This window comes from Symphalangus syndactylus, chromosome 21 (assembly GCF_028878055.3).
Source record: "Symphalangus syndactylus isolate Jambi chromosome 21, NHGRI_mSymSyn1-v2.1_pri, whole genome shotgun sequence".
Classification (NCBI taxonomy): Eukaryota; Metazoa; Chordata; class Mammalia; order Primates; family Hylobatidae; genus Symphalangus; species Symphalangus syndactylus.
The window spans coordinates 69,406,448-69,427,156 of record NC_072443.2 but is presented as its reverse complement, the minus strand read 5'-3'; the positions used below and the strand labels follow the sequence as shown (position 1 = coordinate 69,427,156).

Sequence of the window (20,709 nt, the reverse complement as noted above, 5' to 3'; positions counted from 1 at the left end):
TTAAATATTGCATACTACTTAGCACAAATTTTGTTGTACATCTCACAGTTTTTAAACTCTTAAATCTAAAAAGGAGTGTTTTCATTAGATTCATTCCTTTATAGATTTTAATCCTGATGTCTGATTTTACTTTACATGTTATTTTTCTTATTAAATATTCTTGTCCTGTTTTATATACTTTTCACTTGTTTGCTTTTTAGAACATTGGATACCAAATCTGACTCATTAGCTGAAAATCTGTAGACTTTTTGCCTCAACCTGACAAACTTTGACTCAAAATAGCTAGGGAGGGGTCCAATTTTGATACTTAGAAAGGTTTAAAAAATTCTAATATAGACAGAATACCTGATAACACATTCCTCACTCTTCTGCTAAAATTTTCTTAAAGATAATTCTCTGAATAAGGCATTTCCATGTATACTCCAGTGTCTACCATGCAGCCATATCCAGATCATAGCCTTTGATGTCCTCATACAGGAAGTTGTAGGAGAAGTTGGCATTTCTAAACCTCTGTGACAGCAAGGTCACCCATCTATCACAAGCAACTGTGCACAGGGCTTCTCTGGGCCTAGAGAACATTGGACACTCAAGAAACTACCAAGGAAAGAGGAGGTGTTAGTCAAAGGGCACAAAGTTCCAATAGATGGGAGGACTAAGTTCTAGTGATCTATTGTACAGCATGATGACTATAAGAGAGTTAATGTGAGTGTATTGTATATTTCAAAATTGCTAACAGAGTAGATTTTAAATGTTCTCATTACAAAGTAATAATAAGTGTGAGGCCTGATGACTATATCACTTAGCCTGATTTAATCATTCCACAATGTATACAAGTATCAAAACATCACTTTCTACCCCATAAATATGTACAGTTATTTTTGTCAATTAAAAATAGCATAAACACTTAAAAAGAAAAAGAGACTCAAAACATGCTGCTGGGAAGGACTTCAAAGGCTTTCTATTTCCAGGCAGTTAGTTTAATGGCTGAAAAGTTTCCTGGGATTTTCTGTGTGAAGGAAAGTGACTAATTGTTTAGGAAGTGACAATGGATCTGACGTTTGTCCATGAAAAAGAAAAATGATCAGATCGATATGCTTAATTAAGGAAATTTTCTTTTGAAATCACAATGTTGAGCTCAAACTCTGTTTTCATATGAGTCTAGCTCAAATTTTCAAAAACACCCCACAAATATAAATAAGGCTGACTCTCTGCCGAGATGTCATGCATGTTTCAATCATGAAAATGTGAGGGTATCTAAAAGTCAAGTTTACTCTTTACCTACAAAGGCTTTACGACAACTAAAGCACTGAGATCTGAAGATGCTATGACAGATGAGGGAGAAAACCGTCTAATGTTTTCCTATGCACTTTTTTTCTTTTATAAATACCATGTAGTCTCAAGGAAGAATAACTGGAGTTGAATGCTTGGGGACTCATGGCCCTAACATTATTTATATATGACTATCTGGGGGACTTGTTCCTGAGGAGTAAAGGAAAGAAGGCAGTTTCTCCTTTTTGATCTCCCCTTTGAACCTCAGAAAAAGCTGTGGGCATCTCTTCAATCTGGCATTTGCTGTGTCAGTTTTCATCTTGAGTAGCAAGCAAGTCTACTAATGGGATAAATGAAAATGACATAAAATACAGAATAAGATGCACAAAGCATTTGAAGTATTAAGAATCTGGCACCAACCTTCTAATTCCTGCAATATTGTGAATAATGAGAGAAAAACAAAAATAAAATAAAAGGCTGGGTGCAGTGGCTCAGCCTGCAATCCCAGCACTTTGGGAGGCCAACGTGGGCAGGTCACTTGAGGTCAGGAGGTTGAGACCAGCCTAGCCAACATGGTGAAAACCCATTTCTGTTAAAAATACAAAAAATAGCCAGGTGTGGTGGTGGGCATCTGTAATCCCAGCTACTAGAGAGGCTGAGGCAGAACTGCTTCAACCTGGGAGGTAGAGGTTGGAGTGAGCCCAGATTGAGCCACTGCACTCCAGCCTGGAAAACAGAGCAAGACTCCATCTCAAAAAAAAAAAAAAAAGAAAAGAAAATTGAATATAAGTATGGAATATGAGGGCTTATTTGTCCAGGTGCTGTCATAATAACTTTATATATATTATTTATATATATTATACTCACTCTCTCATATATATTCATAAGACAGAGAGAGAGCAATTATCACACAATGGAGGCAGGTACTTCTCACTTACATTCTATATGTGAGGGAAGAAATTTAAAGTGGTTAAGTAACTTACTCTAAAGCACAAAGCAAATGAGTGACAGAGCCAAGACTTGCTAGCTGATTCCAAAGCACATAATCTTTTTTTTTTTTTTTTTTTTGAGAGAGAGAGTTTCACTTTTGTTGCCCAAGCTGTAGTACAGTGGCACAATCTTGGCTCACTGCAACCTCTGCCTCCTGGATTCAAGCGATTCTCCTGCCTCAGCCTCCTGAGTAGCAGAGATTACAGGCGCGTGCTACCACGCCTGGCTAATTTTTTGTATTTTTAGTAGAAACGGGGTTTCACCATGTTAGCCAGGATGGTCTCAAAACTCCTGACCTCCGGTGATCCGCCTGCCTCGGCCTCCCAAAGTGCTGGGATTATAGGCGTCAGCCGCTGCGCCCAGCCCAAAGCACGTAATCTTAATCATTTCCCAAACTCTTCTCTGTCATCATTCCTAAAATACAATTTATGTGTAACTATCAAGACTAGAGTGCTGAGCTCACAGCTCTGCATAATTTCCTTACCAATATGTTGCTCAGATCTGGAAAATCTTCCCCAAGGCAAGTTCCCATCTGCAGCAAGTCACTGCCAGTTGCTTGGGAGCATTCTGAGTTCCAACGTCTCTCCTTAGCAGCTGGGGCTTATCCAGCATCAGAAACACCTGTAGCCCTCCTGGCTGCCTTTTAAACAGCACGGTGGCTATAAACAGAATGAGCTCAGCAGGACTTAATGAGTCTCATGTGTAGAAGTATAAGGATGTGTTACTTTAAAGAAAATTCTCTTCGAATGACTTTCCAGTGAAGTCAGTGAAGTCAGTGAAGCCAAGATGTCAATGAAAATGAGTGAAATATTTTCAATCATTATTACATTGGAGAATAGAACTTCCACTTATTTTCCCCTTTGCCTTTTCTTTAGACTCAAATCTTGACCCACATCCATTGCTTTCTCCCTCTTAATATTAGTTCATTACTATGCAACGAATCTTCTGAGTGATGGAATGAGGCAACCATATTATTCCTCACTGCCTCCCCCAGATTCTTTTCATATTTCTTACCATCTCCTCTTCTAGAAAAGGGGTGGCAGAAGGAAGAAATGGGCTTTTCCTACAGAAAGGGCGTGGTCAGAGGTTGCACAGAGACAAACTGTGTTTAATTTTTAAAGGGAGATGGCTTTTGTTCATATGGTAGTAGAAGCCAAAAAGATCACCTTTAGAGCTTCCAATCCCAACAGGACCTTGTCTGTCACTCAAGGGTAGTAGCCCTGGCAGTTTGAGGTAAACTGCTCCAGGTAAGAACACGAAAACACTACTCTCTTCTCAAAATGGGGGCACCTATTAGACACTTCACATGACTTCCTTTCACTCAATGTATTGCTCTGTGCCAAGACTGTAAAATTCCTCAGCCCCTCAGGTTCTTCAGACTAGCATTCAGAACTTCTCTGCATCCTAGACCAGACTTGCCAGATCAAGTGACTCGTTTCAGTTCCATTACTATAATTCACGGGGGAAACTTCGAATCATATAAAGGCTTTATTTACTTAAAGGCAGAAGCATTCCTAAAATACAAGCAGCGGTTTTAATCTGTGATCAAACATCTTTCTAAATACTGTCCTTCTGAATAAGATTTCTGGCTGTCATTTGTGGCAACATCATCAGATATTGGCCACCTGGGTCCTGCTTTGAGAGAATAAGGGTTACAGCCCGTATGGACTGAGCTCTTTTGTGTGCCCAGCATTGTGCTCAAAGCTCTATAAACATACTTTAGTCCTTACAACTACCTGGGCATACACACACACAAGCACATACACACACACGCACACACACAAATATATATTTTTTTGAGAAAGTGTTTTTCTCTGTCACCCAGGCTGGAGTGCAGTGGTGTGATCACAGTTCACTGCAACGTCTGCCTTCCAGGTGCAAGCAATCCTCCCAACTCAGCCTCCTGAGTAGCTGAGACCACAGGTGCACACCATCATGTCTGACTAATTTTTGTATTTTTTGTAGAGATGGGGCTTTGCCATGCTGCTGAGGCTGGCCTTGGGCTCCTGAGCTTAAGTGATCAGCCTGCCTTGGCCTCCCAAAGTGCTGGCATTACAGGCATGAGCCACCATACTTGGCCTGGGCATATACCTTTTTAACCCTCAAATTTCTCTCTAGCCCTGTTCCCCTGCTTTATCACTAGAATGTAAAGTCTCTGAGGGAAGGAGACTTGTCATATCTCTAGTCCAAAGATGAGTGATTCATCTGAAACTCTGGATGAATGAACTATCCTTTCAGATGGATACTGTCATTATGTGTATTTGACAATAGACCCTTAAACAATGATTCAGAATTTAAAGCCTAATAACAATAATATTATTAAGTTAGACAATGCTATTGAGTACCTATGAGCCAAGCTGTGATAAAAGTTTTCTGTGATTAGGTCATGTAATTCCTCATGACAATCCTCCAAGTCAGGTCTTTTTATTGGTGCCATTTTAGAGATGAAGATTCTATGTCTTGGAGGAATTCACCTGCTTGCCCAAGGTCACACAATTATTTAGGGGCATGGCTAGGATTTCAACCCACATCAATGACTGAGAACAAATTTGTCAATTTTCTCAACGCAGATGGCCTATATTTCAAATAAATTTTATAATGCCTCTTATTCTGTTAATCGTCATATCTTATTATTTCTAGAGACAGCATAGAAGGAAAAATTAAGCAAACAAAATAAGGGACAGTGACAGAAAACAACAAATCCACAGGTTCAATTCAACAAATATGTACTGAGCACATAAAGATGAGTCCTGCACAATAAGAGTACTGTGCCAGGGATTATGATCCCAGTGAACATTTCACTGCATGATCTTTAAAGTTTAGCTATGGATGGGAAGCCAATTTTGCCCGGATGCTTCAGAAATGCCAGTATAATCATCACACTGAATGGACATTTTCCACTTTCTCATTAGCCAGTCTAGATATACATTCTACATTAGCTTTGTGTCTGTCACGTTCTACTGTCAAATGCCAAAGTAAAGCCACTAATTTGCCATCCTTATCATTAGTCTCTGTATTTTCCATGTAATGCCCAATTATACAGCACCTCATTCTTGCTCTTCCTCACAGTATTCATGATCAAAATAGAATTCTCAGGCTCTAAGATAATTTCAGCAGGCGGAGTAAGAATAAAAAATAAGAATGAAGACTGACAAATAATAGATGCATTATTTACTTACAAGTTTAATTCAATATGCATGCATTAATTCTCCATGCAAGTTCAAGAGGTAATTATCACCTACAAGTAAAGCAAGACATGTTAAATTAGGGCACTGGATTCAAATAAAAACAGTGGAAAAACCCAACAGTTTAAATGAACCATATCCCAATCTGTTTACATATTTTCTTTCAAAAGAATGGTACAATTTACTAATTACTAATTTTGTAATTGATGCTGTGGCTTGATTTTATCTCCAATATTTACTGAAGTGTATCCAAATTATAATGAATATCAGTGCAATTTTCATTTTTAAAAGGTAAAATACTTCAGAAAAAATGAACCCAATTAAGATTAATTTTAAATAAAAAAAGCCGGCATTATGAGAATATGAGACAGCAGGGGGGATTTTAATTGGGAAGAAAAGAACATGTAACACCCTAATCATTTTGCATTCTATTTATGTCACTGAATTAAGCTGTTTGGTTTTCACTGAAAATAATGAAACTATTGAAAACCAACACACAACATGTTCAAAATTTTTTTTAAATGTATAATGAAAATTTAAATGTTTGTATACTATTTATTTAAAGAATTTCGGATCTGAGTCAGTTTTAGCTTGGATAGCTTTTGGTGTACGAATTAGAGAATATCAAAATTTACAACAGCTGAAGGAAGTATTCACGTATTTTTAGTTCCCCAATTTAAAATATGATAAATAATAGAACAAAGTACACTGCAAATTGGTACTCGAGATGCCTACTCAGAACCTCTAAATCTGGTGAATCTGATTTCAAGCAGGATTAAGAGTCTAATCATGCATAGAGCTCAGAGGTTGCAGCCAAAGTGTGTAGGTTAGAATCCCATTTCATTACAACCTCACTAGGATGTCCTTATGCAAATTACTTAATTGTCCTAAGCCTGTTTCCTCATCTGTAAAACCGGCTTGATAATGGACCCTAACTAATGAGATTTTTTTAATTTTATTTTTTACTTTTTATAGAGATGAGGTCTCGCAATGTTGCCCAGGCTGGTCTTGAACTGCCCCCCTCAAGTCACCCTTCTGCTCCGGCCTCTCAAAGCACTGGGATTACAGGTGTGAGCCACTTGCCCCCGCCCTTAATGAGATTATTGTGAGGATTAATTTAGCAAACACAAAGTGCTTATCTCACAGTCTGGCATGGAAATATATGTTATTTAATATTATCAATGGTATATTTCAATGACAAAATAATCTGATTCCAGAATCGCTTTACCCTATCTCTTAGGAACTCCTGGAATCATAGTTTTCTTCTCAGCAGAATGAGATCTAAAGAGAGCTTTCAAAATTTAAAAGCAAAAACATCTTCAGGGGGATGTCTCCTGTCTTCCATTGTATCTATTTGCCTACTGATGGGAAGATGATAGCTCTAGGCATCCGCACACCTTTCATTTACTGCCTCTCAGCCCTTGACATTGGTAACACCAATCACTTCAGTTCACAAGAGAACACGTCAGCACAGAGTTTAGCATTGGCTGGAGATCTGACCACTGTGTGAGGAAAATTCTAGGATGGCCTCCGTTCTGCAGATAGGGAAACTGAGGCTTAGAGAAGCTATGGAACTTGAATAAGATCACATGGCCAGAAACGGTCAAAGGTGTTATTTGGAAGGCAGTATGATTCAAAGCTGACTTTCTGATTTTGCCATGCCAATCAGCCCTGCCTTCTGCAGGAGAGAGGACATTGGCACTGTTTCAGTGCTATCATCTGTTTCTGCATATTTTCTGGGTCATTCCACTTCATTAAGGTATACTAATGCACCCATTACCACTGGGTTTAAATCTAGAATCACACTCACGCACACCCAGATACAACCCCTATAACATAGTTTTCCCACTTAATTTTCCTGCCTTTAAACAAATCTTTCACTTATCATGTAAGAAAATGATTGATATTTTAGCTGTCGTTCTCCTTACATCAATAATAACATTTAAAACTGTTTAATTAAAAACATCTTCTGCTAAAATGTTTCAAATATTTATAATATCTATCATAAGGATTATTTAAAAGCGAGTCTCTAACATTGATACCAATGAGACAGTCTATGAACAACTTGATACATTGATATTAATTTTAAGAAAATACTTGTCAAAAATGTGGGAGTAGACATTTGTAATCAAATAAAGTCAGACAAGATTAGATGCTATAATTCTATTAGGTGAATTTTCTGCTTCCCCGTTCTTCCATTTCTCCTCACAGCTGAAATACCTGTAGCATGTACAGGTCATTGTCTCAAATTGCTGATTTTATTAAGTCAGTAGGGCATAAAAATATTTTTAAATATCCTGTTAAAAGACGGAAAAGTTAAACGTCGCCTGAAAAGTTTAAGAAATGATAGCCTTAGCATAACTATTATGGTAGTCTCCTATTCCCCCTGTAGACATTCTTCTTTGACCATACCGCAATCAATACTGCACATGCATTTGCTTGTTATAAATTTTATTAGAATAGAAAATAATACATACAGATAACCATAGGATACACACACAGGAATTGAAAGATAAATTTTATACTTTTCAATATGAAACAAAGTACATATCTCATGGAGATATATTGCTAGAATCAACATGAAACAATAGAGCAATCATCTTGAAAATGAAAAGTATAGGGACATATAGGAATTACTGAATAATAAAAAGGTCCAACTTCATCACATGTAGCATAAAATACAAGTATTGCAGAAAGTGGAAATAACAATGCTCATATGAAATCTACTAGTCATTCAGATTGTTTCAATATATACAGTATATACGGACCTTATAGAGAAAATTATAAATATTTATTGTTTTTGTGTATGATGACTTTATCTTAAATGTAATCTCTAAATGTAAAATAGTGCTTTATGGTGATATCAGAATTTCCCTAATTTTTAATTTTTCTGGTTATATGACCTGTTTTCTAATTCTGATATCGTTGGAAAATATGAACAAGTTCCTGCAGAATGTGAAATTGGTAGGAAAGAGGTAAAAAATTGATTTTGCAATGTTGAATACTCAATCTGCCGATTTTAATTTATTCTCGATATATTGCTATGAAGTCATGTCTTCAACAATTTTTTGAAAACCACATATTGAAAGACTGAGTCATACATATCAAAGTCAGCAGCATTGCCTTGGTGCTATTACAAATTTAACTCAGGAACTAAAAAGCCTGCCAGACTCACTCAGATAGATGGTGGGATTTCATTAAAAAACCATCTCTGCCATCCAAAAAGAGAGGATCCCTTAATGGAATTGGAAATTGAAATGAGGGATTATGTGGATTTTGTTTAATATTTGGGTTGAGATTCAGGTCATTCCTGATTTTTTCCTCTAGGTTTTAATAAAACCTGAAAGCTTGTTCATAGCTGTGAAGGAAACAATTCCTTTTTTAATTAAAAAAAATTTTTTTTTGAGAACGAATAAAATGTGATCATTTGAATTTTAGAATATAACTGCATGAAACAAAATGAAGCTTGAAAATCTGGCTGGTCTTCATGACTTTTATGTAATTAAATAAATTCATACTAATATTTTGCACGGGTCAATTTCATTTGGGGTGTCAAAAGCACTTTCATATTCCATCTTTATCTTTTAAAAACTAATTCATGGGGCAAAGTCTGATCAGATAGGTATTATTATCTCCATATTTGATAGAGGAATAATTCAGAGGTACAGACAGCAAAGTGATATGTAAAGTCTGACAACTATTTAGCAGTATACCAAACCAAACATCATTCTTCTAAGCGCCACAGCAGCGTTTCCCAACAATGCTCTTTTGAATCACATGCCACTCCTCTCCAACAAGATAGTTATTAAAATGTATTTTTCATCCTTGGGGACTTGAATCAGCATTTCAAATTGATACTGGTTAAGTCTTCCAAATAATGCTATTATAATGGGAAAATAGCATTTGAATTAAATGAAAGAGTTTTTCAGTGTAAAAAGAAACTCTCATGCGTGTGTGTGTACATGTGAGAGAGTGTGAGTCTTTATCCACAGGCAGTGCTTAAACTCATAGCTTAAGAACATTTATATCAAAAGTCTGAAGTATGTAATATGTAAATTCCTTTGGTTTATCAAGTTAATATTAAGGCATTTCAGATTCCCCTAAAAGGATTTACTGTTTTTTTAATTATATTCATATTTACCTATAATGAAGTAGAAAGTTAAAAATAAGAGGTGAAAAAAACATGCATAATCACTGCATTTCATGAAAGCACTTTTTTTGGTAACCCAATTAACTTTCCAACAAATAATAAAATGGACTTAATATCACCACAGGGCATATACAATTAAGAACAGTACTATAGGCATATAACTTGACATAGGGTGGACATTGGAGATGGCTGAAGTGGATCCTCTTGCATCCATACCTGTCAAAGTTGATGAACAGCTCATTAATAAGGATTGTACCAATATGTAATTAGGGTGCTAGAGACTGGCTGTTGGTGGTGCTCCCCCCAAATTCTTTGTTGAAATCCTAACCCTCAATGTCAGAGTATTAGGAGGTGAGGGCCTCTGAGAGGTGACACTGAATCTGCCAGCAACTTGACCTTGGGCTTCTCAGACTCCCCTCCAGAACTGTGAGAATTGGGTTTCTGTTGTTTATAAGCCACCTGTCTATGTAGTTTTGTTAGAGAAGCCAAAAGGGACTAAGACACAGAGCAAAAGCAATACCTCTCCTATCAAAACTGAATCACTGCATGAACCTATCCTGGCACCACAAGTCGTCATTAGCCTTCATTTATTTACCAGTGCAGCATATACTAGTTGCCAAGAGTATCTATAAAAACAGTAGTGTGTTTAAGTTTTCTTAAATGATTCCAGGCTTTGTTCATCCTCTATTCTTTAACTTTAATTGAAATTGGAAACACAACTTAATCCTTTTGAAAACAATTATACTTGATTACAAACAACTTTGAGATAATTCAATGGTTTAATTAAAGAATGCTTCATTGGGCAAGGGTTCGAAGAGTTTGTGCTTGTTTCTATTTTATGCATTTCCAGATAAATTGTTACACATAATATAAGACATAATCTTTTTAAAAGGCAATAAATAAAAGCTTCGTTTTCATAGAGATGGCCCTGCGTGGTCACTTGCAAGCTCAGCAAGACAGCAGATGTCAGATGAAAAGGCTACTCTTGACTCAGCAGCCCTAAAATGCTAAAATAACATCTGTCCCTGCAAAAGCCTAGAATATACTTCTTTTAAAATTGCCACTTTGCCCATATTGTAATGTTAACTCTATGCCTTGCACCATTCAGGGAACAAGAAGCACATATTCATTATTTCAAAACCTAAATTAACAACAATAATAAACTAAATTTAATTTCTACTTTTGCTCTATTGAAGTGCATACAGTTTTAGAGAGTTCTGTAGTCCAAGATGGGTTCTGCAGACTTTTACTTTGCAGAACTTAGTTCTGCAATAAGTAGTTCTTGTTTTCTTAGTGTGGCTTTGTTTGTTTTAGTCTAGGTATGGCAGCCTTTATGGTTTTACAGAAAGATAGAATTTCCCCAAGTTTTCTATTTCCCTTTCTCTTCAGTTACTAACGTCTGCCATTTTGTTTTCCAAGATTAAAGACAAAAGTTTTAGTCCTGATTGCCCATGCTAATGAATGGAAACAGGGAACAAAATCATTTACGTCACTAAGAACTATAGAATAGCATATGAAGTCAAAATGGACTCTACAATAGTTAAACTGAGGCCAGAAAACTCCAGACCTGGGATTTAAAAGTGAGGATAAAATTTATTCTAGCACTGGCAGTTGATAAAATATACATACCAAAGTCTGTTTCCAACTCTAAACATATAATTTCTATAGTAAAATAGGTTTTACTTGGATTTGGAAAGGAAAAATTAGTATGAACCTCCTTGGAAACTAGGAGAAGAATTTTTAAGGAGTCTTTTAGTTTGGCACAGGTAAGTGGTTTAGGACTTTGACAATGTTAATTATTCTATTTAAAGAATTGATAAGATTTATCTATAACTTGTAGGAGGCAAATAACTAGACTATTAAAAATCTAAAAGAAATGATTAGGGAATTCTGCTTTTATAGGAGATCAAAAGGCAAATTTAAGTAAAACTCAGAATGAGGAAAAAAAAATCAAATTAATGAAGTTTTGCTAAATATTTTTGGACATCTTTTCTTCATGCCCTCATATTTTTCTCCCGATTTTGCACCACTCTTGAGGGGTTCCTCTTGCCCTTGTGTCACCTGCCAAAACCTTACTGGCATTTGGATGAAAGCCTTGCTGGAAAGAAAGAATGGACAGAGGGACACTGATTGACTCACTATGGGGGATAGTAACACTGATGTCAATAAATAATGGCTTCAACCAACTTACTGGTTATTCGTGGAATCCTGATCTGTTCACTACTGGTCCCATCCCCTCCATCTGTTGTGGCCTTGACTTCAATAATGTAGTCCTCTTTAATGGGCAGCAAAAGTTCAGCTGAAGTTTTATTTGTGTTCAGCACTTGTATGTTATTTTGACTGCTAGTCCTATAGAAAACCTAAAATGCATGAACAAATACACTTACTTGTTATATTGCCCATTTTTGTTTCCTTCATAGAACTTGTCTCTCTGAAATTAACTAATTTTGTCTTTCTATATCCACTAGAATGTAAGTTTCATTCATGACTCTAATTGTAAGTCTTTGATTAGAGGTTAGCACATGGCGGAATCATGAGGTTCTCAAAACCAGGGAGGCTTGGGAAGAGTGAACTTCTACCATGGAAAAGCCCAGCTGGGCTGTGTATTTATGAGGCTGGAGAGGTAAGACAGGGCCATAGTGTATGGACCTTGAATGCCTGACCATAGAAGCAGAGCCAATAGTTTTATTTATTTATTTTTAAGCAGTAGTATATGGATGAGCATCAATAGTAGCAAACTAACACACGACTTGGAAACATTGTGTCCAAGATTCCCACTTGAGCAGAATTCTTTCACTTGAAACCATATTTAAGAAGCTATTTTGAAAAATTACCCATTTTATGGAAAGCTTGGTATCTTTGTCAAAATTAGATTACAGAAACCATATCAATATATAGAAAGATTCACTTATACCTAGCTTCTCTTGAAAAGTACTGCCAAAATTACGAAAATGAAGCATTGCAAATGAGAAAACTTACTTTATATCCTGTTACTTCTGACTCATTCTCCATGGCTTTAACTTGCTCCCAATTAAGTAACACTTTAGTGTCTGTGGCATTCCAAACAACATTTCCTGGTGGCTGACTGGGAGCTTGAAATGCAAAATGAGAAATTAAAACAGATCAAAGTACAAGTGATATTTTACACGGAGGAGATGACGGCTATTATAGGAAGCTACTGGAAGCAGAACGGGATGCCTTTGGTAATGTTTGGTGTAATAGATGAAATCAGAAAAAAATAACAGAGTATATAAATTTCCTTTTTTTAGAAAGGCATTTCATTCATACACCGAACCCCCGTGACACGTAATTTATTCATGTAACAAACCTGCACATGTACCCCTGAATCTAAAATAAAAGTCCCAAAAAAGGCATTTCAATTAATGTGTGAGATAATTCATTTTATCATACTCATCACACACTTTAGAGCGTTTCACACTTAACTGAATCTCCTTGAAAACACGTTGATGGGGGGATAAGGAAATTCCTCTATCTACCACTAGAGGGCTGCTTGTTCCTAAACCAAGAAAGGAAGGCGGCGGGACTTATTTTGACGCATACAGAGGCTAGAAGAAATTGCCAAATGGACAGATTAAAGTTGTGTGAAATGAAGTGTACGTGATTTTGGAGCCAGCCTTGTATGATAAGATGGGCAAAATGTGAGGCAATCAAAAATAAGAATTACTTAGATTTATTCCCATGGAGTAATAGCTATACACATGAAAAATTGCAAGAGAGTCTATATTTTAAAGTCTTCGTTTTCCAGGCTTAATTCAATTTTTGAGAAAAATAAGGCAAAACGCTAAAAAGTTAATGAGGATTCCATTAGAGGATTAATGAAACTCTCTGTGGTTTCTAAACTTAGATTCATAATTTAGTTCCTTTTCATGAACGCTGGACTGTAAACTAATGCTAAGGGGTGAGGCTGTTGAGGGATGGCCGATAGCATTTGTCAATAGCAACACAGATAGGGCACTGGAAAAACCAGTTTCTTGTCAATAACAACAACAAGCATAATATTATTCATTCAACAACAGCATCACAATTGCCCTCAGTGTTGAAATATGTTGTATTGGTAGATTTAACCACAGAATGTGATTTGGCTAACTGAATTTGTAATGGAAGAATGATATAAAACATTGGCTATCCAGAGAAATTTCTAAACATCATTGACTCATGCCATAGGGGAAATACAGCTGAACTTACAGATAGAAAGAACTCAAATACATTTATGAGTCTAATGACACCAAACAAGATTGTATTCCCTGTGGATTTCTTTTGCTTTTTGTCTCTTTTAACACTATTCTATGTTGCCTTTAAAATTCTGTGATGTGAGTATTCACAATGAGTTTAGGTCAGCTAAGATTGTCTCAGCTGCAATGCTCTGCTAAAAACAACAACAAAAAAATTATAGCAGCTGCTTAGGGTTGAAATACTAATGACCATGTTCTGGCTACTCAAATAATATGAATGTACAATTTTTAGGACATTTTCCCAAAGCCAGTAATTCCCTGTGGCCTGACAGCACTATAAAAGGACAGGTTTGGTTTGATGCAGCTGAGCTATACCACAGCATGGTTTATTCTAACAAAAGGTGTGTGTTTGGAGGCTACAGAAAGTTTTGAGTAATTTTGGTTAAATCACCTATACCAACATCAGCCTTCAGGGAGAAATGACTACAAATGGAACACTGGGTTTATTTTGTATGGGTCACAAAACAGGTGGGCTGAATGAATTCAGCCTGAAATGAATACTTTTTGAAATAACAAAAAGAAAAAAAAAAGGAAAAGAAAAAAGAAATAATAGGGTCTAACTTTGTTCTTTTTGAATCATATTACTGTTTTCTAAACGTCAGGTAGTCTTGTCTCATTTTTGTCATGTTTTGCTATTTAAAAAAAACTTGGTTTAAGAAAAATTAAACGTCTATTTTAGCTTCATCTCAATAATATTCACACAATAATTAGCTTGATGTGCTAGTTACATTTCTGGGCACTCTCTAAAATAAATGAATTTAATGCCTTATATAAAAATTCTAAATTTTTATAATGTTCATGAACTACCTTAAAATCATCTCTTACTACCACTGATAAGAATAACAGTATTTGGGAAATTTTGGACCAGATAAACTTTCACCCATGTTCGAAATGCTATTATTAGTAACTAATACTTAGCACACGTCTATAATGTGTTAGGCATTACAGAATGGGCTTTAATATAATTTACTTAATCCTCATTATATTGCATTGTAATAAAGCCCATTTCTGTACATACGTAATCTGGACCCAGAGAGTCAGAATTTAAAAAGATTGTATAAGCATGTTCATGACAGCATTATTCAAAAGATGGATGGATGAACAAAATGGGGTACTTACCTACAATGAAATATTATTCAGCCTTAAAAACATAAAATTTGGACACATGATATAACATGGATGAACCTTGTGGACATTATGCTAAGTGAAATAAGCCAGACACCCAACGACAAATACTTTATAATTCTACTTATTTGAGATATTCAGAATAGTCAAAAATTCACAGAGATAGAAAATAAAATGCTGGTTGCCAGAGGCTGGTGGAAGGGGAAATGAAGAATTGCTTAATAAGTACAAAGTTCCAGGTCTGCAAGATGAAAAGGGTTCTAGAGATCTACTGCACAGAAATGTAAAAGACTTAACACTATAGAACTGTATGTTTTTAAATGTTTAGTATGTTAAATTTTATGTTATGTGTACTTTACTACAATGAAAGGTTTAAAAAAGCTTGCTAAGATACACGACTAGTGAGAAGTATTATGTGGATTCAAACCAGCTCTCTTTAAGTCCTCTGCGCCTTGAGAGGATTATGCTTCTCTGCCTAACTCTCACTGATGTTGGCGTTGGCTATGGGACTTGTGGTTCCCTGCCTGTAGATGGGCATAATTCTCCTTCTCATTGGCATCCCATAGATATAGGACTTCACCATAGGACTTGCCTCAACCAATGGAATGTGGGCAAAAGGGAAATAGGCCACCCCCAAGTGGCAGCTATAAAAGTCATTGAGGAGTATGGTTTGCTTTCCCCTCTTTTCTCTTTGCCATGAGATTGCCATGTCCCAGAGATGGGCTCCTCCATTATTCTGGGTTCAGGAGTGGACACAGAATGGATCAGATCTGAATCTCACTCATGATGAACATATAGTATGAGTTGAAGAAAAAAAAAGTGTAGTTTTAGGCCACTGAGGTTTGGGGATTTGAGGTGCCTCAGCCTGGACTAGCCTAATCTGACATAGCTATTAACAAGCAGTTTAGATAGCTCTGAAGCAACACAATGAACTTTTGTAAAGGTATGGAGTCAAGTAATGAAGTAGGAATGGAGCAGGGGATAGTTGTTAGTGTAACTTCTGGGACTTCTAATTTTACTTTTGTATTTGAACCTGTGTGGAAGTGCAACCCAGAATAGGATGATTGAATTCCAAAATTTACTGGATCTAAACTGGTAAGTAGTCTACATTTTGAAATTTTTTGGAAATCATTTGTCAATATTCATATCCTATAGGTTTTTCCTGTCAACCTCTACTGTTGGCAGAATGCTAAATTAGAAAAAACTTTTTAAAAAACTCATCCTAGTAAAATGATGACATATCACTAGATTTATATCACAACACTAATTGACAGGATACACATAATCATTTCAGTAATTTTAAGTGTTACATAATGAAATAACTTTCTCTCAAGAGGTTTTTATTATTGTTGTTCCTTAAGCATCCATCATGATCCTCTGTGCACTTGATTTCCAGACTCCTCAACATCGGCTTCATAGATTTTACTTACTCTGCAGATACTTGCCTGAAAACAAGTGATTACTATCATATAACCATGATTAGATGAAACTGGGAAGCTGGGAATATAAGACATATCTATCAACAGGAAAATGGCTAAATAAATTGTGGCGTTCATCAGAATGGAATATCATCCATGGGCAGTTACGATACAGTATACAGGTAACAAAATACACAGCATAACCTCCACTGTATAAGAGAAACTTTTCATAGAACAGAAGTCTGGAAGGAAAGACAAATGATATTAATAATGGTATTTCTGAGTGATAGGATTATGAGTGAATTTTATTTTTTCTCTATAGAATATTTTTTCCCCCAATTTTCTAAAATAAATGTTTGCCTTTATATAATACAAAGTAGAGGTTGTTAAAGAATATTATTGCCTGGAGTTTTCAATGGTGATGTCTCATAGTGGTAACAGTGAAGCTGGCATTTACTTTCAAAATATGAAATTTTAAGAACATATGTTTGCTGTGATTAATTATACAAAACTCAGTATGTTTCTCAACTCTTTTTCTTGGCAATCTGATGGTAATGAGATGACTTACATGATAAAAAGTTGTTATAACTAGTAGCTAGAAGTTGTGCTTTGCACTTGGACTTCACTTGAGATAATTATTAACATTTGTAACTAAGCTGCTTAAACATGTGGAGTTGTGCAAGCATCATGTAATCAAAAACAAAAGCCAATTATGTCCCCCCCCCAATAATAAGATACAGTTGTTTTGGAATCATTGAAAACTATTATAAATGGATCTAATTTCTTATCAAAAGAAATTGACACAATGTTTTAAAACACAACAAAATCATCTACTTTTTAACTCATCTGAAACCCAACCTAGAACGCCAGGGAAGGTCTTTATTTGACTTTTGGTTTTCGATGTCTAGGAATTTCCTTGACCAAAAGTTCTCCTTTGCATAATAAAAATATGTGAGATTATAAGCTATAAGTAGGACATTTACAATTGTCTAGAGCAGGGGTGTCCAATCTTTTGGCTTCCCTGGGCCACAGTGGAAGACGAAGAATTGTTTTGGGCTGCACATAAAATGCACTAACACTAACGATAGCTGATGAGCTTTAAAAAAAATCACAAAATAATCTCATAATGTTTTAAGAAAGTTTATGAATTTGTGTTGGGCTGCATTCAAAGCTGTCCTGAGCCACATGTGGCCCTCTGGCTGTGGGGTGGAAAATCTTGGTCTAGAAGATTCACAGGCAAGTGGGGCAGATTTTCAAAAAAGTGCCAAAATTCTTACAAAATAAAGTTCATAAGTTTTACACATTTAGTCAGAATTTTTCCTGATTCTATATTAGCAGAAACTTCCTGTTTGAATACTGGTAAAGTTCAATATTATATTGTTATGCTTCTTCAGAGCTTACAAAACCAGGAATAACTTTGCCGAAGCCCATAGGTGGCGGAAAAAACCCTCCTGAATCTGAGGAATGCACATTAATAGGCTTGTATTCCATTATATGTGTGATTTATGGTGTGTCATATACAAACATGATTAGGTCACATGCACTGGGGGATGTGATGTGCAGAAAAGCCAACAAATAGCATTCAGTCACCTGCAGAAAAATTCCCTTGTAATCTTCCCATGGCTTGAAGAGAAAGTTAGATTTGGGGGCTAGTAGGTCTTTAATATCCCCTTTATACTAACATCACAAACAAAGAGGGTGCAGGTTTGGAGGTTTCTATAGGCAAGAATATATTCCTAGTATTTAAAAAGGAGGGTGATCTATTTTTCGTTGTACTATTATTAAACTTATTATTTGGTTAACATCTATTTTTGGCAATGATACTGGTTCTCCATTGCTCAGATAAAAAGCGAGTCTCCATTTTTTTAAATTTAAGTAAAAATAGAAGGTCAATTTTTAAGAAAAAAAGTAGATATATATTAATAGAAAAGGTTGGAAAAAATGGCAAAATAGGTGGCTCACATATGAAATTTGGGAAACTTTGCAATAACGTGTATCCTGAGCCAAAACCTAGACTGGACAATTATACAGTTAAGTCACATATACAAAAGTGTTAGAACTTCCAAATTCTGTGTTTGAGGTAGGAATAGTCATTTAATAAAAACCTTCTGAAATATTCAGACTCATTCGTTCAATGCTTGCCTTATTCACATTTCCTTTTCACTTCCCCAAGACACACCTACTTGGAACAGATCATGGCAAATGGGAGGCAGAACTAGACTGCAGCTCCGACTCGGATGGACAGAGTAGTGTGTGGAAGCTTGCACTGTGAATTTTCGTTCCAGAACAACTGCAGGAATAAAACAGGAAACCCGAGAAGACCCGCAGACCCTCCAAAGGAAGTGGATTGCTCCTGAAAGACCCAGGAGACACCCCAAATACTGTGATTGCTCAAACTGTGGAAGTGGGAAAGGGAGGTCCTCCACCCCGAAACACATACCCCCACTGGGGAAACTGAAGGTCTAGTTTATGGGAGAAGATTCCTACCTTACCTCGAGCTGAGAGCTTAGTCAGTTTAGGAGCTAAGTGAAATACAGGGGTAGAAGAAGCAGGGGGAAAGGCCCTGTGAGTTCGCTGGGTCCCCAAGCAGGCCACTCCTGCCTGGCATCACAGCGATCCTTTGGGAGAGTGGCCAGAGGCATGAGGAAACCACCACAAGGAGAAGGAAATCTCCAGCTGAACTTTGTAACTTTTTGAACTAGTTGAGAAGCTTCCTGGCCAGAACTTGGGGGAGGGAGTGAATCTGGCGTGCAGACTTTACAGGTGGGGGAAGAATTAGATCCCTTTTCTTTCCCAGCTGGGAGGTGGGTAGCCTGGGGAAACTTCTCAATCCTGCCTGCCCACTGCCTGGAAACAGACTTGTTTGCTGTCAGCTGGGGACACAGTGGGAGTGAGACTGGCCCTTTGGATTGTGTGGGAGCTGGGTGAGGCCTGTGACTGCTGGCTTTCCTTCACTTCTCTGACAACCTGCATGACTCCGCAGAGGCACACATAATCCACCTAGGTACATAACTCCATTGACCTGAGAACCTCACCCCCATCCCCACAGCAGCTACAGCAAGACCTGCCCAAGGAGAGTCTGAGGTCAGACACACTTAGTCCTGCCCCCACCTCATGGTCCTTCCCTACCCACCCTGGTAGCTGAACACAAAAGGCATATACTCTTTGGAGTTCTAGGGCCCGGCCCACCAACTGTTCCTCTCCATACTACCACAGCTGATGCTCTCTGGAAAGTGCCACCTTCCAGCAGCAGGCCAACCAGCACAAAAATAGGGCATTAAACCACCAAAGCTAAGGGCCTTACAGAGTCCATTTCACAGCCCTGCCACCTCCACTGGAACAGGTGCTGGTATCCATGGCTGAGAAACTCGTAGACGGTTTACATCATAGGACTCTATGCAGACAACCCCCAGTACAAGCCTGAGCCTGGTAGACATGCTGGGTGATTAGACTCAGAAGAAAGATAAACAATCACTACAGCTTGGCTCTCAGAAAGCCACATCCATAGGAAAAGGGGGAGAGTACTACATCAAGGGAACACACTATGGGACAAAAGAATCTGAACAAGAGCCTTCAGCCCTAGACCTTCCCTCTGACAGAGCCTACCCAAATGAGAAGGAACCAGAAAAAGAACTCTGGTAATATGACAAAACAAGGCTCTTTAACAACCCCCCAAAATCACACTAGCTCACCAGCAATGGATCCAAACAAAGAAGAAATCCCTGATTTACTGGAAAAAGAATTCAGGAAGTTAGTTACTAAGCTAACCAAGGAGGCAACAGAGAAAAGTGAAGCCCAATACAAGGAAATCCAAAAAATGAAACAAGAAGTGAAGGAAGAAATATTCAATGGAATAGATGGCATAAATACAAAAAATTAAAACTTCCAGAAACCCTGGACACATGTATAGAAATGCAAAATGCTCTGGAAAGTCTCAGCAATAGAACTGAACAAGTAGAAGAAAGAAATTCAGAGCTTGAAGACAAGGTCCTCAATTTAACCCACTCCAACAAACACAAAGAAAAAAGAATAAGAAAATATGAATGTCTCCAAGAAGTCTGGGATTATGTTAAACAACCAAACTTAAGAATAATCGGCATTCCTAAGAAGAGAAGTCTAAAACTTTGGAAAACATATTTGGGGGGATAATCAAGGAAAACTTGCCCAGCCTTGCAAGAGACCTAGATATCCAAATACAAGAATCAGAAACAACACCTGGAAAATTCATCACAAAAAGATCACTGCCTAGGCACATTTTCATCAGGTTATCTAAAGTTAAGGGAAAGGAAAGAATCTTAAGAGCTGTGAGACAAAAGCAC

At 37.0% G+C, this 20,709-nt stretch overlaps 1 protein-coding gene across 2 annotated transcripts in view; it reads right to left on the bottom strand.

Annotated features, from left to right (window-relative positions):
• Positions 1-7,878: 7,878 nt before the first annotated feature.
• Positions 7,879-20,709, bottom strand: part of CNTN3 (contactin 3) — a 361,804-nt gene continuing 348,973 nt past the window's right edge. For both annotated transcript variants that reach the window (XM_063630736.1, XM_055259312.2), the window contains 3 exons: positions 12,574-12,686; positions 11,786-11,954; positions 7,879-9,810 (listed from right to left, as the gene is read on the bottom strand). In XM_063630736.1, coding sequence (XP_063486806.1) covers positions 9,710-9,810; positions 11,786-11,954; positions 12,574-12,686 — 383 coding nt within the window. In that variant the 3' untranslated portion in view covers positions 7,879-9,709. The remainder of the gene's footprint in view (positions 9,811-11,785; positions 11,955-12,573; positions 12,687-20,709) is intronic.